General features: G+C 51.8%; 8 protein-coding genes across 8 annotated transcripts; 6 read left to right on the forward strand and 2 right to left on the reverse strand.

Moving 5' to 3' along the window:
* Positions 1-5,154: 5,154 nt before the first annotated feature.
* On the reverse strand, positions 5,155-9,754 carry B0T23DRAFT_405369 (uncharacterized protein; the record flags this gene model as incomplete). The annotated part of the gene is made up of 13 exons (XM_062838990.1): positions 5,155-5,188; positions 5,255-5,530; positions 5,670-6,073; positions 6,111-6,267; positions 6,494-6,842; positions 6,959-7,194; positions 7,312-7,601; positions 7,673-7,685; positions 7,722-8,021; positions 8,108-8,232; positions 8,495-8,534; positions 8,630-9,356; positions 9,631-9,754. 13 exons carry the CDS (start codon positions 9,752-9,754, stop codon positions 5,155-5,157), a joined length of 3,075 nt encoding a protein of 1,024 aa, XP_062691711.1.
* Positions 9,755-12,285: 2,531 nt separating this feature from the next.
* On the forward strand, positions 12,286-13,767 carry B0T23DRAFT_163880 (uncharacterized protein). Its single transcript, XM_062832773.1, has 2 exons — positions 12,286-12,519; positions 12,606-13,767. Exons 1-2 carry the CDS (start codon positions 12,451-12,453, stop codon positions 13,374-13,376), a joined length of 840 nt encoding a protein of 279 aa, XP_062691712.1. The 5' UTR covers positions 12,286-12,450; the 3' UTR covers positions 13,377-13,767.
* Positions 13,768-14,385: 618 nt separating this feature from the next.
* B0T23DRAFT_405371 (uncharacterized protein) lies at positions 14,386-16,096 on the forward strand (the record flags this gene model as incomplete). Its single annotated transcript, XM_062838991.1, has 10 exons — positions 14,386-14,468; positions 14,567-14,627; positions 14,754-14,833; positions 14,887-15,005; positions 15,058-15,113; positions 15,212-15,258; positions 15,335-15,440; positions 15,514-15,699; positions 15,787-15,965; positions 16,027-16,096. 10 exons carry the CDS (start codon positions 14,386-14,388, stop codon positions 16,094-16,096), a joined length of 987 nt encoding a protein of 328 aa, XP_062691713.1.
* Positions 16,097-16,718: 622 nt separating this feature from the next.
* Positions 16,719-18,914, forward strand: B0T23DRAFT_413261 (uncharacterized protein; the record flags this gene model as incomplete). The annotated part of the gene is made up of 2 exons (XM_062839511.1): positions 16,719-16,877; positions 17,421-18,914. The coding sequence occupies 2 exons, from the start codon at positions 16,719-16,721 to the stop codon at positions 18,912-18,914; spliced, it is 1,653 nt and encodes a 550-aa protein (XP_062691714.1).
* B0T23DRAFT_381961 (uncharacterized protein) lies at positions 18,892-19,473 on the forward strand. Its single transcript, XM_062837296.1, has one exon. The coding sequence runs from the start codon at positions 18,956-18,958 to the stop codon at positions 19,178-19,180; it is 225 nt and encodes a 74-aa protein (XP_062691715.1). The 5' UTR covers positions 18,892-18,955; the 3' UTR covers positions 19,181-19,473.
* Positions 19,474-20,356: 883 nt separating this feature from the next.
* On the forward strand, positions 20,357-21,231 carry B0T23DRAFT_359981 (uncharacterized protein; the record flags this gene model as incomplete). Its single annotated transcript, XM_062836244.1, has 1 exon — positions 20,357-21,231. The coding sequence occupies one exon, from the start codon at positions 20,357-20,359 to the stop codon at positions 20,894-20,896; it is 540 nt and encodes a 179-aa protein (XP_062691716.1). The 3' UTR covers positions 20,897-21,231.
* Positions 21,232-21,861: 630 nt separating this feature from the next.
* B0T23DRAFT_413263 (uncharacterized protein) lies at positions 21,862-23,124 on the forward strand. Its single transcript, XM_062839512.1, has 5 exons — positions 21,862-21,943; positions 22,459-22,557; positions 22,630-22,817; positions 22,860-22,921; positions 22,952-23,124. Exons 1-5 carry the CDS (start codon positions 21,932-21,934, stop codon positions 23,038-23,040), a joined length of 450 nt encoding a protein of 149 aa, XP_062691717.1. The 5' UTR covers positions 21,862-21,931; the 3' UTR covers positions 23,041-23,124.
* A 711-nt stretch (positions 23,125-23,835) lies between these two features.
* On the reverse strand, positions 23,836-24,269 carry B0T23DRAFT_381963 (uncharacterized protein). Its single transcript, XM_062837297.1, has 2 exons — positions 24,123-24,269; positions 23,836-24,054 (listed from the first exon to the last, which is right to left on the reverse strand). Exons 1-2 carry the CDS (start codon positions 24,228-24,230, stop codon positions 23,917-23,919), a joined length of 246 nt encoding a protein of 81 aa, XP_062691718.1. The 5' UTR covers positions 24,231-24,269; the 3' UTR covers positions 23,836-23,916.
* Between the last annotated feature and the right edge of the window lie 399 nt (positions 24,270-24,668).

Raw genomic sequence — 24,668 nt, forward strand, 5'->3', positions numbered from 1 at the left:
CGGCTTGCGTGCAGAAGTAGGCTTCTTTCTCGCGGGCGTCTCGTCAGGGTTGGCCTCAGCAGCAGTACGCTTCTTGACCGAGGCGGCAGTGGTAGACTTGGATGGAGTGTTAGGCTGCTCATGACCGACGAAGTCCATGTTGTCGTTCATGTTAAAGTCCTTGGTCGAGCCGGCGAGGCTGGTATGGTCGGGAGTAAAGGTAGTGGGGGTCAGGAGGGCTCCCGAGTCACCCTCGTCGGCGGCGGGCTTTTTCTTCCTAGAGTTGGGGGTTTTCTTGACGGCGGTCTTGACAGCATCGCCTTCAGCAGCACCAGAACCGCCGTCAGCGGTGCCCTTCGCGCTGTCAAGGCCGTACTTGAGGCGAAAGCGACGATACAATTCCTTGAAGGATTTGCGGTCCTTAAGGCCAGCTGACTTGGCCGCGCCATCCCAATCGGCTTCAATAGGAGCGAGGAGGTTCTCCATGAGGCCGAAGATGATCTTGAGATCACTCTCGGTGGGCTTTATGCCATGGATGGTGCCAGTGATGGCGAGCTCAGCGGGTTTGGGGGGCATGGTGTCAGAGGTCTGTTGTTTGCGGGGTCTAGCGATGTGAGAAAACTTGTCAGAAGGTTTTCTGGAGACAATCTCACCGCAACCGCGAGCGGAAAAGGTAGACCCAATTGGCATGGTAGGTGAAGCTACTAGGAAAAAGGCCGTCTACTCACAAGAACAGGAAGCTATTGGCGAGTATCTTGCTGGAAACAGACCGTGGAGGTGAGCTTGTTGTATGCTGAACGAAGAAAGTTGGTGTTGTTTGGTTGAGGAAGATAGAATTTCTTGACGGTAAGGCAAGGAAAAAAGAGTTCACAGTTCGAGTAGTGGAAGCAGAAGCCCGGTGTAGAACCGTCATCAGTCGGGTACCAGGGGAGCTGCGAATACCAGACGTCACGCTTGGTTTGAGAAATATCATCGGGCTTGTACCAATTCACCAAATGTTTTAGATCGGGAGGTATCACTCCGGCAATTTCTGGTAACACTGCTGTCCAAGGACAACCAAATACCAGTTATAACTAGCTCCAGACCCTTCAATTTTGGTACCAGGTACCAAGTGGCCCCCCTCAGAGACCGGCAGTAGACTACCAAGCACTACGGCAGAAGAGATGGGCTTCCTATCTCTGCCTCACCAAACGGTATGCTTTGGGAGCAAACGTTTATGGACCCGATGTACCGGTAGCTGGCCATTGTGGATAATGTACCTGGTTTATCGCTTTTGCTTGGAGTGCCAGCCCTGGAGAGCAGCCCTCAGTGGCCTGGCGTAGAAGTTCTTGGCCCCCGGGCTGGGAGGGGGCATGAACAGATGGTCACGAGGGGGTGTCTCCGGCAAACGTTATGGAAAGTTTGTCGTCTGAAGCTTGGTAGTCGAAGAAATTCCGCAGGATTTTGATACCATTATCATGCAGGCTTCCTTCTATTTCGTACGATATTTGCTGTGAGCTGTCCCCATTGGCCAACAAGAGGACGTTTATCGTGAGGACCTTTAGGGGTAGGCGACTAAGTGGTCACACGCTGCCCAGATTTTTTGGGGGCGAGTGTTCTTGTAAGCGAGGGTTTTCCGGTCGTGACATCTTACTTCCCCCCTCCCGCCGGCAAGAACTCCACTCCTTATTCTTTTGTTGTTTGGTACCCTTCTCGTCAGGGCGCTCTTCTTTTCCCAAGCAACAGCTTCGACAGCTTCCGTCATCACCGATCACCACTCAGTGTCTCGGCTAGATTTTTCTCAAGGCAGGACTCGTCACCAACAGCCTCTTGTTCTTGTAAGTATAGCTTTGTCTTCTTCCATCAAAATTGCCGTCAATCCATTCTCAGGCATTGACCGACAAGTTCGCCCTCGTCGCTGGCAGCATTCGCTTAGGCCCACGATCACCTCGTTGCCTACGATTTCTGATTATTGCAAGAATATTCACCTCTTCCACTCAAACGTAAGTCGCTTGCTCCAAATTAAATCTCAAGGGCATTACCTTCATCCCCTCGTGCTCCTGTCCTTCCATCACCTTGTTGCTCGCCAAATCCTCCACAAGAGACTGACCATTCCTCACCCCCCCAAAGCCATACCAAGCACTCAAGATGCCTCCCAAAGCCGCTCCCGCTGAGGGCGCTACATCCGGCCCTGTCATCAACGGACAGACCCTCACCTTCCAAGAGACCAAGGTGGTTTGCGCCATCTTGGAGAACCTGACCACCAAAGTCGATGCCAATTGGGAGAAAGTCGCCGAGTCCCTCGGCCAGAAGAACGCCAAGAGTGCCAGAGAGGCGTGGAGACTGCTTCGCAAGAAGTGTGATCTCAACTTGGATGGCCTTCCTGACGGCGCTGCTGCTGGCGCGGCCTCTGCCAGCGCAAAGAAGGCGGCTCCTGCTGCTGCTGCCGCTGCCGAGAATGGCGAAGTTGGTGTCACCCCGGTCAAGCGCAGTCGTGGTCGCCCCCCCAAGAAGGCCCTAATGCTCACCCCCGGCAACGGTGGCGACGAGGACGCCGCCCTTTCCACCCCAGGCACTGCTCTGGGAAACCTGGACCTCGGTGACATGACACCTGATACCCCCTCCAAGAATGGCTCTGGCGTGAAGCGTTCCGCCGAGGACGCGAACGATCCCGACGCGATTCTCTTCGAGGAAACTCCCGCGAAGAAAAAGGCCACGCCGCGCAAGCGGCTCACTACCAAACAAAAGGCCGCGTTGGCAACAGCAGCTGCTGCTGCTCCCATCGACGAGCCGGTCAACGGCGCGACTGGTGCTGGCTTTGTGCCTGCTTCTTCTCCCGTTGGTGATACCATCAATGGCGGCGACAACAGCAACATCGACGTTGCCATGCAAGGTGTCTCAGAGCTTGAGGCTATCGCCGACACTCTCGCTGCTGATGATGCGGCCGACGCTGCTCATCTTGTTGGTGGTATTGACCCTGACGAGATCTAGGTAAGTGCTCCTGTCGTCCCACTTCCTCTGTCTCCCCTCTATGTCCTTGATATGTTGGACGGTCGCTAACGATATTGGGCGCAGAGTCTCGCTACAAAGCACCAACTGCGACAGCCGGTACCGTGCCTTCTCGCGTACGACCGATAACTAGGTGACCTACGGCCTCAACATCCAAGATTTCGCTTCTTGTCGCTCCTTTGTGGTTGAGGTTTTCCTTGATCATATCCTGGCGTCTCTTTTGGGATTTTGCTTTGGCTCTTGGAATTCCTCTGTTTTTTGCTTTCCAATCTTGGAGTTGGGACTTGGGTTTAGACATTTGCTTTCCCGGTGTCGGTCAATAGTTGGTCATTTTCCGAGGGTCGCTTTTACTTCTGGTTTGCTGGTACTAGAGTTGGGTTGTCGCTTTGGTCGGTTCCCGGTTTCGTACGTTGGCTCGGCGCTCTTGTTGGTCATCGCATTCATGTTGATCACGCTCGGAGTCTGGAGGTTCTTCTTTGGCGAGGATAAAGGTCTTTGCTTCCGTGTAAGAATAGAGTCGGTTGCCACGATGCAACAGATTGGTTTTCACGATTGACACCATTCTGTTGCTTTCTCTTGTACTTGTTTGGCGACGGATATGCTGCGTGGTGGTGGATGAAAAAACGATGGAATCTGTCGACTTCCCGTCGCGACAATAGCAAAAGGAACGTTGTCACTGAGAAGAAAAAGAAAAATAAAGTTCACAGTCATGACTGCCAGCTATCGTGATGTCAGCCAGTGCAATTTCCCAAGGTACATGTATGTCAAGGCCGAGCACAACCTGTGTGTTGGCCGCGGAGTGCACCTTCCCACTGCCATGCACTCTCTGTGCCATAGCCCCTGAAATTGACCCACTTTTTCTTTTGCTTGCGCAGCGACAGACGTTCGGTGGACACTCGTTGGTTACTTGACCAAAACAAGCATTTACTGCAGAAGAGCTTTGTACCCATGAATAAATCTGTTGAAACTTTCATAACAAGCAATTACAAGCACAGAAGCTTCTGGTGCAGGATGTAATGCTTGTTCAAATGCAGCGCACCTGTCGGGGCAAAAACTTGGCATGTGGACTTTAGCGGGGCCAATGCTTAGTCGCTACGGGCAGGCTTAACTGTAATGAACAATGCCACACAGGCTCGTCCCTGACAAATTTCTTGAGACCAGGTTGACTTGCCGAATGACCATGAGAATAAACTGAAATCGTAACAGGTAGTACAGTAGACCATGGGTAATACTTGTCATGCATCTAAGCATCTTCGTGATACCTTTGACCCTAATTTTAAGGCAATTATTGGATGAAAATATCCCCAAGGAACCCTAGTCAATGTCTTTTTCGATTTCCTGTAATCCTCATTACAGCATTGTAACGGCCTTGATCCTCATCCGCCAAGGATACGGCCAAAGATCTCATCAATTCTGTCATGGACAAGACAAGTACAACACGGCTGCAGGTTGGAAGCAAGTCACATGTATCAAAGTCACTTCCATTTTCAAGAGAAAAAAGTAAGGAGAAAGCATCAGTGATTCGATCCTCAATACCTCACCAGTCGAGGTTCTATCAAAGCTATCCCATCCATGAGTCCTGCAATACTGTGAATGAAGAACGATCTGTCCATACTGGTAGAGAACCAGACTAGACCATGAACCATTTCTATTCTATAAGCCAGCAAAACCCCGAAGGATGCTTAATGCCAAACGCCACCAGACCAGACCAGACCCAGCAACAAATCCTTTGCGCCTGCTAATCCTTTTACTTCCAACTCCATGCCATATAAACAAAAGCCGAAAGTAGAGGTGAAAGTGCTCCAGAGATGTCGAATGTGTTGCAAAGCCAAGTATCGTAGTATCCGTTACCAACCATGTCCATCAGATGTCAATGCCGGCCAGCGAAAATATGAAAAGTCCGATAGAGTCCAATCCATGTCCGTGTCCATAAAACGTTCCGTGAGTCGTATGCAGATCCGTTATTGAGTGAAGAAGAGGCGAGAAGACTACCGTCTGTCCATCCATGTAACTCATGCCCGTGACCTTCAGATCCATTGCCGATAGTCGAAGTCAAAAGTTAACTGGGACTTCCTGCAAAAGGTTCCGATGGTAGGTTGGGGTTGAGCTAGACAGCAGCAAGCAGTCCATGGCGAGATATCCACGGACCATCGCAGCCGCGACGGACGACATCCAACCCAGCAGAGATTAAATCTCATTAGGGTACATGTAGTCATCAACACTATTTCACTGTTAGCATCCTTACTTTCCTCTCCCCTTGACACAGGACAGTCAGCAAGGTACTCACCCATCATCATACTCCTCCTTCACCTTGCTCTCCTCCGTCTTGAGCTTCTTCTCCGGAGACTCCTTGATGTCGTCCTCGTCGTCCGAGTTGATCACCAAGGGAGCAGTCTTGGCAGCAGCAGCCTTCTTGCCGCGACCGGTGCCGGGAGTCTTCTTGACGCCGCTGCCGGGAGCAGCGCGCTTGCGGCCCTTGGTCGGGGTGGACGTGTTAGCGCCGCTGTCAGAGGCGACCGCAGCGGAAACGCCTTCCTTCCGGCGGAGTTTCTGGAGGTGCTGCCTGTGGAAGAGAAGGTGGTTAGTATGGTTGTATGATCACATATGAAGTGGTCAAGCTGAAATGAATGATAAGGCAAAGCGCGAACGAATAAAGCGATAGAAAAGCAGAGGCAAAAGAAAGATGGTTAGTAGCAGCCTACTTCACGGCCTTGGGTGTGCAGCCATAACCCAACGTATTCATGCGCGCTGCAAGATTTCTGTAGGTCTCCTCGCCGGGAACAATCTCATCAACGACGCAGCCGATGAGGTGCTTGTCGGCATTGTGGTTCCACGACATTCTGGTCTCGGCGACCTTATCGGTTTCCGAGTCCACCATGATGGATGAGGCTGGAGAGCAGACGTGGTGGTGCTTGTTGTAGGAGGTGGTGGGAAGTAAGTTGGAAAGTGAGTTGCGCGAGGGAGGGAGGAGAGATGTGGCCCAAACCGGCAGAAAAAATGTATAGGTAGTAATGAAAAGAGGGGCCAAGGGGAGGATAAGGTGACCGCCCACCCGAGTGGAATGCGGCAGAAAAAGCGGCAAGAACGGGCTTGAATTCTTACAGCACTGCAGTTTGTGTATATGTGTAGCCTTTTCTAGCAACGCGCTGCAGAATCCTGTCCCACTGGGGCTTCGAAGGAAGCGCCTCAATCATGACGGCCTGGAGCAGCGTCAGATGGGCATCGTGATCCCAGTTGGTGGGCTTGGAAGCCTTGGCCACGTAGAACTGTGCTTCGTGGTCCTCTTCCTCCATCTTGAGGCTGAGAGCAGCTTGATTCTTTGCGAAACGGAAGCACAAGGCGAAGCTCTGGGGGCTGGTGGTTGTGCTGGTAGTGTGTTCTTGTTACTGCTGCGATGGTGTTGATGGAGATGTGAAAGAGTTGGAGAGCGAGGAGGGAGGAGGGAGGGAGAGAGGAGGGATCTTTATACTCCATGAGGGAGCAAACGAAAGCGAAAGGTGATCATCTCGGTTTCGTCTCAACGTACAATAGAGCGCCATCTGTGAAGGTGTGGCCCTTCTGGACATGAAGGAGCTCAACGATCTCCTTCATGTCAGCTGCCGTGGGACGGAAATGCTCAAACATCGCCAACATGATGTCCTCGTGAGTCTTTTGATCCCATCTGGTCAAGTTTCGCTGCGCAGACCGCTGCGAAGACATGGTGACTGAGTTGGATATGTTGGTTGTGTTGAGTTGGGATGATGGAATTGGTGAGCCGGCAACAATGGACCGTGTAGGTTGCTGGGGAGAAGGAGGGAGAGAGGAGCGGGACCAGAAGGGGAGAGAACTTATAGCACAAACAAACAGTGCTGGATCAAGACCAGCTGTGGGTGGATCTGGTACCTCCGAGTTCGCAAAAAAAAAAAAAAAAAAGAAAAAAAAAAAAAAAGAAAAAAAAGAAGACGCCCGCCTGCTATAATAATCACATACCTAATGGCATTCCATTTCATACCATACGGTTGCATGGACTTCTCGATCGAGACCTGCATCTCCGGGGTGATCACGCCAGTAGCGTTCATGTACGCGCGGAAGAGATCATCGCGGATTTCCTCCCACTTGGGCATTTTGATTGCAATGCGAGGACTTTCCGTTGATGTGAAGTAGGTTTTTGTGGAAGGGTGAGAGAAGGGCGAGGACGATGCTGGGTCTTTGTGTGTTTGAGGGAAAGGGGAGAGAACTCGGATACAGCTAGCCGGAAGAAAGGAGGGATTTTATAGCATCGAGTTTGCCAGCCACTTGGCGAGATAAGACGATCAAACTGGGTAAGGGAACGAGCACCAAATCGGTTCACCGCATGTAGCTTACCGGAGCGCGTCCCATCCAATGTCATGGCCTTTGGATCGCATGGCCTCGACGACAAAGTCCTGTGTTTCCTTGGTCATGCTGGGCTGCAAGGCGTTGTAGAGGGTGATCATCAGATCGATATGGGTCTGCTCATCCCAACGCGGCATTTTGCGATGAATTCTCGGAAGGAAGGGCTGGGTGGTGGGACAAAAAGTTGAACCGTTTGTAGTTGTAGCGTAGATAGCGCAGAAGTTTCGTGGGTGTGGTGAAGGTGAGAGAAAAGGACACGACAGGAAGGGGAAGACGCGTTTCTGGTAACATTGAAAAAAAAAAAAAAAAAAAAAAAAAAAAAAAAAAAAAAAAAAGACCAAGCAAACAAAACGCGGGCGGTACAGCTGGAAACCCAATGAGAACACACGTATCACACTCACCGGATTGATTCCCACGTAAAGCCATCGAGGCCACACGCCTTCATGACGGCCATAATGAGGTCTTTCTTCTGCGCGGGACTGCTTCCAGCAGCAATCAGGGCCTCGGCGAGAGCTACGCAGAGAGCTGAGTGTGCATCGTTGCCCCACTTGCTCTCCTTGGGGATCTCGTCGGCATTAGACATTGTGACGAGTGTTGTTGGGCGAGAAGCGCGTAACACGGTTCTGTTGACTGGCTTGTTGAGTTCAACGTGAGCAGCAATGGGCTGATGGCTAGAGGAAGACCAGATAGTTGAGGTTGATCTCGAGAAGTTGATAAACCGTGGAAGATGTGGGGGAGGGGGAGGAGGAGTGATGGGAGAGCTTGAGATTGTTGTCACATTATATACCCGAAAGAGGGGAAGGAAACCCGACTCGCTATGAGAACACTGTTATCACATTTCATCACAGGCAACGAATAGGAAACGAGAGATAACAAAACGGGTGACTTATACCGAAACGAATATCTCAGGCCCTAAAACGCATAGAAAAAGCCGTACTCGTTGCGAATGTGATGCTCGTAACCATCCTGCAAAACAAGTCGGAGCGGGCAAAATACAATAGTCGACGTCGAAAACGTACTCGATACCTGCTCGATAACTAAAACACACACCAACTGCCACCTCCTGACACGTTCGGAGGGGGGGGGGGGGGGGGGCCGGGACCAGATACCTATAGCCGAATCACAGAATCCCATTAAACACAACCAGAAACGCCCATCAACCACCTTCCCTTACCGCATACCTGCCCGCAATCACGGTTGCTGGGACCTTAAGCCTCTTCGTAGTTGAAGCTTGAAGGAAATCTTAGCGCCGCAACGGCATAGGTAGGTGAGGCGTTAGACAGGAGGGGCAACGTAAAGATCAACTCACTCTGGCGCAAAGTGTGCGGCGGTTGATGCTGGGTCGTTGTGGGCGGCCAAGGCATTCAGCACCGCCGCGTCGTCCAGAGGGTCCTGTTCCATCTTGCGTCGCTTGTTGGGGTGCTGCTGCTCGTCGTTGTCGCCATCCTCGAGGCTAGGGTCCACGGCAACATCATCTCCATCAGCCGACTGTCCGCCAGATTGAGCCTGGACACCCTGGTTAGCCGGCCCTTGACCGCCAGCCTGGTTCCCGCCTCGTCCATTTTGCTGGACGCGGGCCTGCTGAGCCTGGGCTTGGTTATGAGCCTGAGCTTGCGCGTGAGCTTGAAGTTGAGCCTGAGCATGCTGCTGCTGTGCGTAGGCTTGGGCTTGGGCTTGGGCCTGGGCCTGGGCCTGGGCATGAACCTGGGCCATGGCAGCAGGATGCATACCACCGGGCGGAACGGGCATGCCAGGAACAACGGGGACGGGGATCGCGGTGGTGCTCTGACCGGGAGCACCAGGAACAACCGGGGGAGGGATCGGGGTAACACTGGGGCCGGTGGTTCCCGTCTCGGAAACCGAAGCCGTGCTGGCGGGGGACTGCCCCTGGGCCGTGTTTTGCTGCTTCTTAGGGCGACCACGTCCAGGTCCCGGCCTCCTTGTGATTGGGTTAAGAGTGGGATCTACCCTCCGGTTGGGGTCAGGGGAGGCAGTTGCAACGCCGCCTTCGCTCTTATGCTGGGCACGGCGAAGGCCTTGGAAGTGTTGTCTGCCGTGGGTAGGTTAGCTCACAGTTCTTGATATGCACTGGCGGCAAAGGAAGCCGGTTGAAGCATGTCATGGCGAGGTAAGTAGTTGATGGAGAACAAAATGATTGTGTATATCCATGTCTATCCATCCAACAACATGGGGAATCATGTAAAGGATTGTTAAGGGATGAACAATGGATTAGGGTAGTAACAATGACCTCTTGCCAACCTGATTTATCTAGGCGAAACCTCAACATGTTTATGCAGTCTTGATGCATACAGACAGGCAAAGACGATGGATCGATGACGAGGAACACAAAACAACAGAGAGAGACAGAAAAGACAGAGAAGACAGTATCAAGGCCAGTATTCAACAGGAATACAGGATCCCAAAAGATAATCATCATGTAGTTTGATGACTTGGCACGCGAGTCAAAGTCCTTGTTGACTTGAGGTTTGTTATGGAGATAACACGAATAACACGACAACAAAAGCACTTACCGGCATCCCTCGTTGGTAAAGCCGTAACCCATGGCGCGCATGGTGTTGCCGATGGTGATCCATTCCGAGCCGCTGATGACGCCAATGTTCTTTACATTGAGAATGGTAAAGAAGAGGTCCTTGTCGGCCCGGTCGTTCCAGTTCTTGTTCATGTCTGTTAAGGACGCGATGGCAGAGGCGCGGGCGAGGCGATCGAGTGGTAACAATTGCGATGGGCTGGACGGGACAGCAGTCATGAATTGGTCGAGTGCGAGTCCACGAACGAGATAGGGTTGATGGCGAAATTGCTAAGGTCTGCTAAGGAAGGATGGCCTTTTCAGTGTGTCCTGCCCACGTTCCCAAACCAAATCAGCCACGGCTGCAACATTCAACCGAGCCCGGTAATCCAATGGCGTGATTGGTTCATGTTGTGCACATTATGGGGAGAGGTAAGGGTGCTTTGGATGATGATTGGTCGAGCCAGGGTCTAAGTGCGGGGGTCCGTGCATATCTAACATCGGAAGAGACCACAGAGAACTGAAAGTTGTTGCCTCAGGCTTCCCAAAACACTTGGTTCTGCCTGGCGCTGTGGCACGCACGCATCAAAGAGGGGACGGGAACAGAACGAAACACACACAGGCACGACACGGGGAGACTCGGAAGGACTTGGATCATTGGACAAAAAGGTCCAGGACACAGGACAGGGGGAACTGGAGAAATTGTGAGTGGATCGTCTGATCAAGTGACTTGGCGCCAGCATCGCGCGGAAGACCAGCCACAGTGCCGATTGCGACGCGCTGTTACCACGTAATTTTCCAGGACCTCCAACGTCCCGCGCCCCAAGTTCCCAAACATTTCATCTCATTCTGGTTCCTGTCATCGCCCCCTTGATCAATGCCACCCTCTCAAACCATCTGCGCCTGCTATCTGTCCGTTTCCGGCGAGATGGGAGAAAACATTTCACAACGCTGGAGTCATAGGTCTAATTCCGACGAGGTTCTTCTTAGATTCATTGCAAACAACTTTGCTTAGGCAACAGGATGGCAAAAAGCTGCGAGCGAGGTCTTCGGTGTAAGTTCGGTTTTCTATCAGGTACGGTACGACTCCCGTCTGGTAGTATTCCTCCAATGAGGGGGTAGAGGTATCTATGGACACAGAGCTATCAGGTACCTAACCAGCAGGCATCTGGCAGCTACCTGGTCTCAACCATGCAGTGCCCACCAATTCCAACATCTCAGCTTCCATCTTTCCCCTCCATTGATCAGCCTTTCTCCGTTCCCGCTCGAGTCTCCTGTCCTGCCCGGTTACAAGTCAACTCTCTCACCAATCAACAAGAGACACTCCTTTCTCTTCGTTTGGCTCTCGTCCAACTCGCAGTCGAGTGACTCATATTATAGTCTCACTGTCTTGCTGCCTTTTACTCTTGCCGTCCCTGGATCTCATTCCCGACGTGCATGGCGTCCGTCCGCTGCAACCCCACCAACACCACCCACTGTACGCGACCTTGGATGGGGGATAGCAAAAACGAACAAAAAATCGAAACGAGGCGACGCGGCGTCACCATGCCCTTAGTGTTCAAATGATCCTTGTCTCCTGTTTTTACTTCTTTGAATGTCGTACTTGATTCGCAACCATGTCGTGTCTCCCTCCCGTGTTTCTCTCCCACTCTCATTGTATCGCCTCGTTTCCAATTCGGGAAAGTTGAAAGCAAACAACATTTCTTCTTTGGCAGGACAACGGGCCGGAAGGTGTGTGGGCTAGCCCGTGCCTGGTGGAAGGCGATATCTTCGCTCTTACCTTACCTGCATGATACCAATACCAATAGCTAGGTACCTCTACCTCCAAGTGGCCTGCCTATCTGTGATGCTGGCGCCCCATTCCATGTCAGGATCGACTGCCCTTTCCTAGCAACGCTGATTGCTGCTCATTGAATCACTCAATGCTGCCCTTTGCAAACAGGCTTTCATGCACCTTGCACCCATTCCAGCGGTTTCCCCCGAAATCTCCTTTATCTCAATGGCCATGGAGGGGTGACTGCCCGGCCGTACTCTACTCACAGGGAAAGGAAGATTGAGAGGACGCCATCTGCCTCGGGTTGCTGCCGGTACACGATACTGCTCCTTGCTACCAACATCTTCTTTAGTACCGAGACTACTGTAGTGCCTGGTACCGTGACACAAGACGCACGTTGCCTCTCCGACCAGCTGCCATCCTCGCCCCGTATTGACTTGCCTACCGTTTTGGTGAGACAGACATAAACCTTCGTTCCCCTCCAACAGCCAGCCCTGTCTACTAGTATCATGCTTCATCCACACCCTCAACACCCTGTCCACTATCGCTCGAGTTACATTATCTTGACTCACGCCCCCACACCTCGACAGCGCCCGCGCACCGGCTACAGTGGGTAATTCTGACCGAAGCCAAGGCTGCCTTGCTGCTGAATGGTTGGACAAGTCTCAGCACTCCCAGCGGCTAATAGTACATATTGTGGCTGCCCCCTCCTCGCTTTCCCCCAGACTTTCGCTTTTCTCGCCGTTGGCTGGCTTTGAAACCACCTTCCAGAAACCAAGACGACATCCTCAGGCATCAGGAAGGGAAAGCTAGTCCGGTCATCGCCAATATGTCTGCTACCGAAAATGCCATGGCGAGGTTCTTGTTCGCCATCCTCCAGCAAAAGTCTCTGAAGGATGTGAGTGACTACCTCTCCCGTCTGTATGCGTACCATTGGGGTGGCTGTCCGAACTCTGTTTGGCTGACTTGAAATTGCCTCTACAGATCGACTGGAACGAGGTAGCCGCCAGCCCGTTTCTCTGCCAGAAGATATCGAACGGCCATGCCGCCCGCATGCGTTACGCGCGATTCCGAGCCTCCATGCTAGGCACTCAACCCCGACCGAGAAATCATACGAATACCGACGAGAATCGAGTTACAAAGGCCAAGAAGAAGGTGGGAGAAAAGCCAAAGAAAAAAGCAATCAAAGTTGAGATGGAGAAGGAGGATGAAGTGTCCAAGAGCAAAGCCGCATCCGCGACGATGCCATCCCCGCCTCTCAAGGACGAGAAAGATTTCGTACCTCCCGAACCGTCAACCCTCGACCGTGTGTATTCCACGCCGACCTCCATGGCCAATCCCACGTCCGACATACAATCCCGAATGCAAATGCGGTTCCTCACTCCCTGCAGCGACTCGGATGCTCATACGGCGTCACCTCACATCTGTACCCGGGCAGCGGTCACGGCATGCCCCACCGAGATGCTGCTCGGCCATCCAGACACCCCCTTCTCTTTCACCACTGGCTCGTCGACCACCACCACCACCACCATCACCCCCACCGGACCCTGGCAGTCCACTTTACCTGCCTACGCTAGCTATGGAATGGGATACGAATTGGATACCTATGCCATGGCTTTTGGTGTAAGCGACTCTCAGCAGAACGAACAGCATGCTGCTGAGCAACTTCGGGTACACGCTACCATGATGGAACATGAGGACCAGACCGGCATGATCAAGCAGGAAGACTGGGATGCTCAGCGGTATCAGGGTTGATGTTGAGGGGGGCCAGTGCCGGTCACTACTGAACAATTCCGGGATGGATACGGACATAGAATGACTTTTTCCTTCGTTGTTCCTGCTTCTGTTGTCTGTCTCTATTTTTTTTCTTTCTTCTTTGGGTACAAGGGCTTTGGATATCTACATTCTGATATCTACAAACGGCCTACTACTCTTCGAATAGCTATGGATGAATATTTGGGTTTTGGGTTTCATGACGGGCGGTCGGTTTCCCTTGGTCATTTGCTTTGAGTGTTTACCCCTCTTGTCCTCTGCTTGATGGATAGCAGCTTTCTTATCTTTGCTGGCATCTGTCTGCCATTGTACGATTAGAGGTTTAACGAAGATAATGAATGATGGTTACTATTGAGGTACGTCCTCGCATGCCCTTTGGGTGTTAGTCCTCTTTCATGTTTTTGAAGGCCGGGCTGATTTTCCGGGTATAATTTCGAAAGTGTTCAACCAGGACACTCGGTGTTTTCGCCTTGTGGCGCGGTGTTCAAGGTCACCATGACAGTCGTTCTTGTCTCTCTGGTTCCAACAGAACACTAGGTATGGTACACCACTGGCTTGCTTACTCCCCGGAACTTTTCCAGCTGTCAACCATATATGCCCACATTGTCAGCCTCAAACCACCCATTATCACACAGTTGGGTCAAATCTCTCTATTTCAAAAGTCTTTGCGTAATCGCTTCTAATTTCATACCTACCTAGTTGTATTCCTGCTTCCGCCCCCCGCAACTGAAGTTTGCAAGTGCAAGAAAAGTACTTCGTCACAGCCAGTGCTTTTTGACAGGAGGAAAGAGCACCCCACTCTAACTTCCTACTTGTATCTTCAGGAATTTTAAACTTGGCTTGGCGACGGGGGGCATTTCTCTTTTCTCAACCGCAATCATAAGGTACCTACACATACTATGACTCGCTCTGATCCCACGCACCGACTTTCAGTACACGTCGGTTCGTTCCGCATACTTCTTTTCTAGACGATTTCCAACCGTCAACCCACATGCCCATGTCGCGGGCCCCGAGCCTCCAAAAATCACACGGCTTAAATAAGCCAATGCCTCCAAGGTTATTGCTATATACCGGGTATGCTTATCCTTTTGCTCTGCGGCCGTTTCATCCATCTCCCTTGATGCCTAATGTCTCCCTCTTCCGCTCCTCATAGGCTTACAGGCGCAAGTCAGTGAATCACCACCAACCATCATGGTCACTGTTCGTCCGCTCGTCCGTCAGCTTGGCCCATCAGTACCTCGATGCCACCTTGGCTAGCCACAGCTGGCCCCCCACATTATACTCTGGGACAGTTCCATCAGTTTACGGCGCTTGACCACCTTCCTTCCCATACTCGACCGCCATGGCGTTCACTGCGAGCCTGCTATCTGGCCTGACAGGCCCGTAACCGCCCTTCCGATCCACGTAGCGATACCAAACCTTATCGAACTTCTCGAAGAGTGATCCATACTAGCCAAAGCCTAAGGAAATTCCAAAATCTGGGCCTGCCGAGGTTTGGCGTGGGTCAAGTTCCGATCCTCCCCAGTTACCACGATAGCCCGCGTATTCTTGCTTTGGCTAGCTCGAAACACAACAGTACACTAAGTCGGGTCATGATCAAATCTGAAGATTGTCAAGTCAGGTCTCCCGGTTTTATGGCGTTTCCTTGGCTGTCCGGGTGAAGGTACGGCAGCCCTGGGTACGCTTCTCGCTGACAACCGTCGCCAAACTGGTGGCCTTGTGGGTAAATCCAAGCTAAAATTTTGGGATCTGCTCTTCTTTCGTTCTTTCCTCCTCCTTCTTCTCTCCTCCACGTCGTCGTCCACCTCCTCAAACAGTACAATGACAACGACAACAGCGACTACGACGACAAAAGCAGAAGACAGTCAGCCAAGCAATCGTCGCAAAGATTACGCTCTTGGGCACCCCAAATCTCGAGCACAGGTAGTTCTCTTTTCCAGACTCTTGCTTGCCGAAGCCTACCCGATCACGATGAGCCAACTATTTTGCTGCTCAGGCGCCATAGCTCTTCTTTTCCCTGTCGGCTACTCGCCAACAACAACATCAGTGTGCAAGATATCAATAGGCGAGAAGCATTTCACTACGTCAGTATACATTTGAGTGGCCCCGTCATTTCCAGGCAAGCGCCCTTTGTTGGGATTCGCTACCGAACAAATTCGCCAAATTGGTGAACCAGACTTGCATTAGTTTTCCTTTCAGAGCACCCAACGTTCAGCATGACAAGGAGCAGCTGCCAGCACATGTGCCACTTCAGCTAGTGAAGCTCTTCGAGATTACTCATAGCACGCAATACTCCTACTCGCCAGTGCTTCAACTTACAGGCTCGAAATTTGTTCCCTGTAGCTCTGCCAGCATGATTTGGCGCAGAAAGAAAATCTTTCCGCAAGTCTAGTGTGTCAGTCCGGTATATCTGGCCTTTGCAACCACTGCCCTTCACCAAATTTTCTTCAGCAACCCGTTATTCTCCCGCATGCTTGCGGCGTCATGTCACTCAATTCACCATACTCACCGAACTCGCCAACGAGTTGTCGTCCGTATACCGTTGGCAAAAATTCGAGTAATCGCCGCTGAGTAGCTCGTGGAGGAAAGGAAGTCCCCGGAAGGCATGCAACCTGCGCTTGACGCTGGCCAGCATACAATCAATGCATTCAAAGCAGGCTTTCAAAATCCGGGAAATTCGGAAAAGGTCAACGCAGGGTTAAAGCTTCGCCATGCGCATTACCATCGGCATACACGCAGCTAAACGCGATCACCAAACCTTTAACCCTACAAAATCCACACGCTTACATCTGACCTCTTTTCTGGATTTCCAGAGTTCATACGGTACACACTAGGTGTACAGATCAACCAGACTACGTTTTTACTGGACACGTGGTGTCCAAAATTAAGGCGTTCGAATGATTAAGGTACTATAACCTTTAGAAAGTTACTCATGCTTATCTACTCGGCTCCAAGTTCGTCCTTTTTTTTCGACCTTCGCAGCCGATAACGCTGACCGTGGCAATCAACAATATCAATAAGTATCTTCTAAGTTGCTCGCATATCCATCCACACTTTTATTTCCCCACTATTGCCAGTACCTTCTCTGTTCCAACCTCTTTCCCGACTTCCGCAGACTCGAACGCCAACAGAAGCAACATATCATGAACTACCATGAAAACCATCTACTGAAAGCTATCACTCAGCACTTCCTATTCTCCAGCAATCTTACAAACCTGTCAGACCACCTAATCTCTCAAAACTCGGCTCGACCACGCCTCAGGCCTTCTCTAGGGTATCACCAAACAACACCACGTCTCGAAAAATATCCCGATACCTGCTACAATGTCACCCAAGTCTTCTAAAGCTTCCAAGGTTGCGTTCAGCCTGACGGGTAGCGACTACAAGCTTTTGTGTGGGGTATTTATCAATGGGGAGAAGATCAAGTACGATCTAGCCAGTGTCACCGCATATATGGGCTCGAAAAGTCAAGAAAGTACCCAGGTATGTTACTTGCTCTGCTTTTGCTCGATGTTTATTTGCTTTGTCCCCCAGGAACATGTCGCCAAACAAAGAAACTTGTAGGGTAAGCTCAGCTTCCTTGCTTGTCACATTCCAGTCACTCGACGTACATTCCAATGAAGCAAGGTTACATTCCATGGTCTTTTTCCTACCTCAACCAACCATTATTGCAATATCCAGCAATCCCGAATCTTGGTTTGCACTTGAACCCATTCGAATATTTTTCTATTTTTTATTTTTACATCACCATCGATCTCGGATTGCGGTCACAATCAAAGTTCTTGCAACTTTTCTCGATCTTATCCTCATAAATATATTGTCGGCGTTCGCATAGTGCTCAGCTGTTTCGGTGTTCCCATGAAATGGATTCGCCGACGGCTACTATGCTAAAGCGATCCTCGACGTCCACCAGCTGATCTGGCTTTCATTTGCATTATCGAGATTTTTTTTTTTTTTTTCAAAGCAATCTGACACTTGGTAGTATTGATGCCTGGAGAATATGCACTAATCTTCATTGCAAAATAGATTCGCGTTAATGCACTCTTGAGGAAACTTAGGCGCGATGGTTACGAAATCGCCGAAAAAACGGATGCGGAGGCCAATGAAGCCATACGGAATGCGGTAGCCCCGGCCTCATACGTTAACCCGCGAAAGCGTGCCCGGGAAGACAACGAGCGTGACAATGAGAACCACAACGTCAATAACCGCCACACCCCCGGCTTCTCATCGTCTTCTTTGTCTGCGCAAACCCCCAGGCTTGCCCTGCCGCAGCAACAGGGCCAGCAACAGCGCCATTACCAGCAACCCCAGAAACATCACGAAATCCCTTTTGCTGCTTACACCCACGGCCCCCGAGAGTTCTCGGTACCGGCCGAAGCCCACAAGTATGAGACCCCCCCGCCGCCCTACACTCGCCTTGACACTGCCGGTACTTGGGTGATGACCACTGCTCCGGTCATTAACTCGAGCAATGCTGTCAACCAGGGTATGGGCGTAGGCATGGCCATGGGGTCCCTCTCTGGAGCAAAGAGACTCAGAAACGGATTTCGACAAGAATTGGACGGCGATGACTTTCCACTTGGCACCCATCATGTTGGAAACGGATTGACCTTTGGTGCTCCCACTCGCTCAGCTCCCCTGGCCTACTCAAGCGACGCCAGGAACGGTTTTGGGGTGCACGGCAACCAGAACAGCAACCGATTCAACAGTCTAGATGAAGGCTACATGGGAAAGGTTGACACGGTGAACGGCAGCGCGATGGGCTTTATTCGGCCTAACAGCCTGGGCTACAACCTTTCTGTGAATAGCGCGACCTTCTACAACAACAACCTGCGTTTGGGGGATACCTTACTAAGTCTGGTGGACAATGACTTAGCCAACGGTTTGAACGCAATTCCCGGAAACTCTAGCAATGGCGCTGCGGTGGATCGTGGCGTGCAACACAATTCCTTCAACCCTCGCTTCAACCACCCAACTAACTCAAACGAAATCTCGGTGAGCGTTCCTATTACTACGATTCCGCATCCCGTCAAACCTGTCTTTCAGCCAGGCTTCCAGCCCACCCAGAACGTCCAGGTGCCCAATCACCAGATTGTCAACTTGAACGTTGACTTCCTCGGCGAGGATGGGCACGAAAATGGAATCACGGCGGCTGCCACCCAGCCAAATGGAGTACAACCGGAAGTGATCGTGTCTAACCTCGAGCAACTACCTGTGCCCATACCCATGCCTGCCGCTGAAAGAACGCCCGAACGCCCACCCACACTCGTCAATACAGCCGCAACCATAGGAGATGCAGACCCGATCATACTCCAGCAGCAGCAGGAGCAAGATCAACCACAGGAGCAACAGCGGGCACCAGAGCAACGGTCTTTCCAAGAGGAAATTAATTCTTGGGATCCCCTGTTCAATCAGGATCATCAGGAGCAAGTACCGCAAGGAGGGTTCGATTCTGTGGAAGCCCAGGTCTTCTCTGCAATGTCTGCTGAGGAATATGGTCTCGATCACCTGGACCTATAGTGTTAGAAAGTCAGGGATCGGGGCCTTGCTCCGCTCAGCTCATGCAGTGGCAGGAGTCAGCAAGGAGTATAATGATGGGTTGTTCTCCTATCAGTACCTGCTTCTCTGTTTTCGGCTTTCTGGTTTACGACTTACGACTTTACGAATTACGATTTTCGATTACGTTACGATTACGATTACGATTACGATTACGGTTTCTGGTTCTCAAGAATCTCAGTTTGTTTCATCTCGTCTCGTATTTGATGTTTGCTTATGGGCGTTGTTGAGCCTTAGCGGTTGGGAAATTTGGGATTTGGAGATGCCCAAGGTATAGAACGAGCGTGCCCCAAGGCAGTCTGGTGGAAAACCGTATGAAGTTGCGGTTTCAGTTTTTCATTTCCTTTTCGATTTCACCCATCTTATCATTCAAACGGCTTCGGATCTTACCATGGTTACTTTTTCAGCGTAGGGCGGCTACTGCTACTCATTTGCTTTCGCTCACCGGACAAGACTTGGACATCGCTTAGATATCCTAGTCCGATGGTCCCAAGTACACAAAACATTTAGAGCAGGATACCATGAATAAGAACAACACATTATCCCTCTCAGCCCTCCGGGCAATTTTTCGTCGTCCCACGACGGGAAAATTCGACGCTGCAAGAGTGCGAAACTGCGCGCAACGGCCGAGGGACGATGCAAGTCCTTGTTGGTCATGGCAGAAGCTAACGTGGCCTTCTGCTTCTCAATGGCAATCGGCCACTGGGCCTCAGGGCGGTTGGCGTTCTGGGTCCGAAGGCCGCGAAGGCCGCGAAAGGCGTGAAGGGCCCCCTCCAGCTGCACATAGGTAATGTACCTCCGGTTTATGTATCACGGCTCACTTTGACAGAATATCTCTCGAAGACCTCATCTACCTCCCGTCGTCAATCCATTTCTCCTTGCCGACGCCAACGATCTCTTCCTCGTCAGCGACCTCAACGATCATGTCGCAGACTTCCTGGTCCTTGTTCCGATGGATTGCCTCCTCGGGAAGATGGCCACGATTATGTTGTCCGGCAGATCTCTCCCGTCCAGCCGTCGATCTATCTCGTCTTCGTGGTCCCAGCGATCATGTCCCTGACTTCCTGGTGGTCCAGCTTCTCGGGTAGATGGTTACGGGACGGTCGATCATACGGGCCGAGCCGCCTCACTGTCGCACTTGGCGATGGCGGGGCCTGGTGGTTTGGCAAGGTAGCCTTGTAAGTGAGTGGCTTGGCAAAGGCGTCGATATGTTTCCAACAGCGACGAAACGACGGGAGATACTCGATCCTGCGATTTCCGATTTCAAGACCAATTCTTGCAGGATCTCTCCGGACAGTCCTGTTCTTGCATGTTCCCTCGGGGCAGTTGGTTGGCGTTGTTGGCGTTGGCGGCGTTGGTGGCGCCTTACATCAGGGCAGTCCTTGACCATGTGGTCTCGTGGCCTGATGGCCTGGTGGCCTGGCAAAGACGTTGGTTCCGATCCAAAAGCAGGAGCTCAGGCTCATGTTCTGTCTCCTCCACACGCCAGGAAGAGGGCAACATCAAGTATATGCACTTTTCCAGCTGCTTTCACCAAAGCCGCTCATGGCCTTGCCACGACCCAACTTGCCGACAACCATGTGCGACTCCGCGTTGGTCGTGCTAGAAGCACCCATAGCAACATCAAGCAAGACACCATCTGGGTTGAGCCCTACCTGAAGAAGCAAGCTTGCCTTGATCTCCTCAACACGGTACCTCCCGGCCGCACCATCATTTTCGTCAACAACAAGCACGCTACGGATGAGCTCGACGACTTCTTGTTCAACAAGAGAGTTCCAGGGACATACTCGGTCTTCACAATTACCCGGCGCAGGAATAGTTCTTGCAGGTTTTCCCGGAATGGTCTCGTGGGAAGCAGAGTTGTCTTAGTCGAACTGAAACAGAAGTTCAGGCGGAGCAACAACGGTGAAGTTCGGGGACCAGTCCGATTTGGGCGCAAAGATTAGGCCAACACCACGAGTAACACGCTAAGGGCTCCCAAACCATCTGTTAGAGTGGCTGTGGTGGTCATGACCGGCAAGTCATTCGGAAGCTGGATGGTTTGAGTGATAACTGGGCCAGCACGGTCACGGTCACACGGATCCCGTAGGCCGCGAGGTCACATTGGCATCCGTTGCACTTGGACATGGCTACTCTGGCTGAATCATGCAATCCATGTGGATGATGGTGCGGCCTGGCGGCCTGTTGGCCCAGTGGCCAGTTTGAGGCAAACGCATTGGTTTGCCTGTATCTCCCAGCAACGGAGGGGCAATAATCAGATCTTGCACTTCCTCGCCTCAGGGTCAATTCTTGCAGGTTCTCCTCTGGGCAGTCCTTGACCAGTCCTTGACCAGAAAGTTTGTTCAGGTGAAGGTGGCCGAGGCCAAGCTGGTCCGCGAGGAAGATTGCGCCGAAGCGAATCGGTTGAGGTCTCGCTTTCCGTTTGAAAGATTGGAAAGACCACTGTGGCCGAAACAAATAGTACGACCGATTCGGTGAGTATACTCCTCCATGTTATCAAGATGCTGACTGTCGGCAGGTCGTCGTTGTCGATGAAAGCATTATCGAAGCCATTGTTGTCGAAGCCAGTGTTGTCGAAGCCGATGTTGTTGAAGCCGGTGTTGTTGAAGCCGGTGTTGTTGAAGCCGGTGTTGTTGAAGCCATTGTTGTCGGACCGGTGTTGTCGAAGCCGGTGTTATCGAAGCCATTGTTGTCGAAGCCGGTATTATCGGTCGTCGTCGTCGTTTGAGCCGTCCCTGTCGCAGTCCAAGCCGTTGCTGTCGAAACTGGAGCACATTGCCGACACCACTGTTGTCATCCCTTCTCGGATAATATAGCAGTTTCTCAATACTACGGGGACAGAGATCATCGAGCGAGGTTTACACTATAGCTCCTCTTTTGCGCCTCTTCCTTGTGAGGTGGTTTTCGCCGAAGTCGCGGTGGTTGCAAGTCAGGCCGAGATCATGAATGATGCCATAGACTGATCGGTCAATCCCGCGGCTATGGCTCTGTCGGTTTGACGTTTGCAACCTAGAATAACGAAGGCCACTGGGAGAGTAATGCAAGCCTGGCAAGAATACGCTACCGACGCCCGAATTATTACAATTGACGGTCATCGCGACTTGAACGACAATAAATAATCCAGCAGGATTAAGGGCATTCGCTATTTCTCTCCGGCGAAGGTCGCTTCAATTCTACCAATGAGCAACAAAATTGCATACCGCCAATGAATAATAAAGGTCAACGAGCAAATAACTAGACCACCTGACTAACACCGCACTCTCGTCGAGGTGCAAAGGCGTTTACTGTCGCTGCGTTCTGCGCGGTCTATTAACCTCGCCCGCTGAGGTCAAAAGGGCTTTGCTTCCGCCACCAGGTCAATCAGCAGCTCGTTCACAGGTCCGATCACCACCCCGGATGGCCACGGCGGCATTTCCCATGGTTCCGGCGGCCACGGCCACGATCCGGTCAGGAAAATCGTACCTCTAACAACACCAACCTGAAAGCCGGTAACCAAATGCAGACCCAGCGCGCGATCGGCCGCCCCGAAGCCCAGTGCCACCAGCGTTTAAAGGTAATCAGAGCCCCCAACACTGATGAGAACGGCACACATGCACCCATCGAGCGGGTTATTCCGACCAAACTTGAGAGCTGGGTCGAAGCAACACCATACCACTATGACGAATTTGCCAAACGCGAGACCGACTGGGACAGCCAAGCTTGCATTTACGAGGGGGATGGCGAAGAGGGCGATTCACATCTCTTGACCCTCACCAACACACCAACCTGGCTGGGCTTCGCTTCCAATACGCGCATCAACGGCACCAGCACCAGCACTCCATATGGCACTGGCACTGGCACTCCTATCCCACAGCATATTCGTCCATTGTCCGGACATGCTGAGGCTGTCGCTCTCTAGATGGGTTTCAGCTATCCAATGGGTGCCTTGACAACAGGGGAGGCCAGAATCGGCTTCAGCCTTGATAATCTTCGTATCCTCTGAGACGTACTGCTGGAGGAAGTTCGGAGTAGTCTGGCCCGCCGCCAGGAGACCATCTCAAGGAGATTGCCGGTGGGCACAAAGTCGAGATCCTCGTCACGCTCGGTGTAGAAAGAGGAAGCAAGACGTCTTTGGACCAATGCTCTCCTTATAGAGGGCCTGTCTGATCATGTGGGTACGGTTCACCATTCCCTGGCGTTGTGAATTTGGGGGTTCAGGTTTAGTTCCCACGAGGAATTGTGGGCGTAAACTCTACGGCCTCTGGCAATGATTTGTTGGACCTGGATTTGGAGCCAACCATCATGCAATATGTCCCGCATACCACTCAGATTTCTCCCTTGGCTCTCAACAGTGGCCATTTCTCTTTCCATGATCTAGACTTCGGGATCAATATGGGGGTCTCTGCCTTTCACTTCGATAAGGAGAGAAAGTTGGCTTCCTAGTTCCCCAGTTCGGCGCCTCGAATTCGCGACTGCTTCCGAGTCTCGAGAATCAAGGACGGGAATTTTACTCAAAAAATACGTCATCCACATTATCTCCGTTCTATCGGCTACTCCAGAGTCCCTCAAATGGTTGTTTTGAATCAAAGAATACCGTCTTCCCTAATTCGGTTCAGTCTACTCCTCACGCAACTCTTAATCGAGCACTCCATGATCTTCCTAATTACTAGGCTCAGGCACAGTCCGGCCTAACTATTGCGCCGATTAGTCCACACCAAACCCCGCGAGCATTTAGCTGTCGTCGACGCCAAGTGCACAAGGCTCAGCAGGTTGGCAGCTCCGGACTATGGGCAATGACAATATTGCTCCCTGAGCAGGGTGACCAAACTCCTTCACTTCCAGTTTCCGGTACGTATTCATGATGTCGATGGCCCTGGCCCCAGCACTAGCATGTCTAAAACTTCTAGTCGGAGTATTGAACGAGTGACTTCACGCCCTTCACTTTGTCGACCAAACGGTAGACCACCTACAGCCCCGAACCGTCGAATTACCAAACAGCCACCATCACCGACAACACCTCACGGAGAACCGAGCGATAACACAGAACCAGACACCTCTTACAGCCCAGCCTGTTGTTGATACGCCTACTCAGCAGCCAAGCGCCATCAGCGCACCGAATACTCAAGTACAGCCCCCAATCACTTCTGGCAATCTTACCTACCATGGCCTGGCTGACTCAAGGTTTGCGACCAGTCCGCTCAGCGCCAGAGAGTTCTTCCATACCAGCTCCTCCTCAGACCTGGCAACCTGTGCTGTTTTTCTAAGTAATCCGGCCAATCCCAAGTGGCTTAGCTGCGACATGTCAGTTCAGTGCCTATTCTGCCACCTGGAAAAGGCGAGCTTAGTTCTAAAAGCCATTTCACTGAGCCAGTGGGGAGGCTGCAAACGGTTGTCATAAAGTGACTCCACAAATGGAAGTTGGTACACATGGCGGCGTGTCTGTGTGGTTCTTCCCATGGGAGGTGGCCTGGTGGCTTCACGAGTGGTTTTTCTTGCGGGCTAAGAGGAGGTCTAAGAGTTCGCGCGAGGAACACCACGACCAGCCAGAAGCAGCATCTTGCCAATGCACCACTGCTTATTTTGCAACAAACCTGAGGCTCGCGCCTAAGTTTCCTCCCCCTACCTCCTAGACTCCAGCTCAGCCTCGACCCATCTTCAGTCTCAGGGCCTCGACACGAACATCAAGCCAGGATCCATCTCCTACAACAACAGCGGCATGTCCTTTGACGGCGCAGTGGC

This window comes from Neurospora hispaniola (genome assembly GCF_033458365.1).
Source record: "Neurospora hispaniola strain FGSC 10403 chromosome Unknown B0T23scaffold_5, whole genome shotgun sequence".
NCBI lineage: Eukaryota > Fungi > Ascomycota > Sordariomycetes > Sordariales > Sordariaceae > Neurospora > Neurospora hispaniola.

What these genes read in the sequence shown, in the direction of transcription:
- B0T23DRAFT_163880 (XM_062832773.1), top strand. Translation starts at nt 12,451, where the DNA reads ATGTCTGCTACCGAAAATGCCATGGCGAGGTTCTTGTTCGCCATCCTC. An exon ending in AGCAAAAGTCTCTGAAGGAT is followed by an intron (nt 12,520 to 12,605) that starts GTGAGTGACTAC and finishes TTGCCTCTACAG; the next exon opens with ATCGACTGGAACGAGGTAGC.
- B0T23DRAFT_381961 (XM_062837296.1), top strand. Translation starts at nt 18,956, where the DNA reads ATGCAGTGGCAGGAGTCAGCAAGGAGTATAATGATGGGTTGTTCTCCT.
- B0T23DRAFT_413263 (XM_062839512.1), top strand. An exon ending in CCACAGCATATTCGTCCATT is followed by an intron (nt 22,818 to 22,859) that starts GTCCGGACATGC and finishes GATGGGTTTCAG; the next exon opens with CTATCCAATGGGTGCCTTGA. An exon ending in CTTCAGCCTTGATAATCTTC is followed by an intron (nt 22,922 to 22,951) that starts GTATCCTCTGAG and finishes TGCTGGAGGAAG; the next exon opens with TTCGGAGTAGTCTGGCCCGC.
- B0T23DRAFT_381963 (XM_062837297.1), bottom strand. Translation starts at nt 24,230, where the DNA reads ATGTCGCAGCTAAGCCACTTGGGATTGGCCGGATTACTTAGAAAAACA. An exon ending in ACTCTCTGGCGCTGAGCGGA is followed by an intron (nt 24,055 to 24,122) that starts CTGGTCGCAAAC and finishes TGGGGGCTGTAC; the next exon opens with TTGAGTATTCGGTGCGCTGA.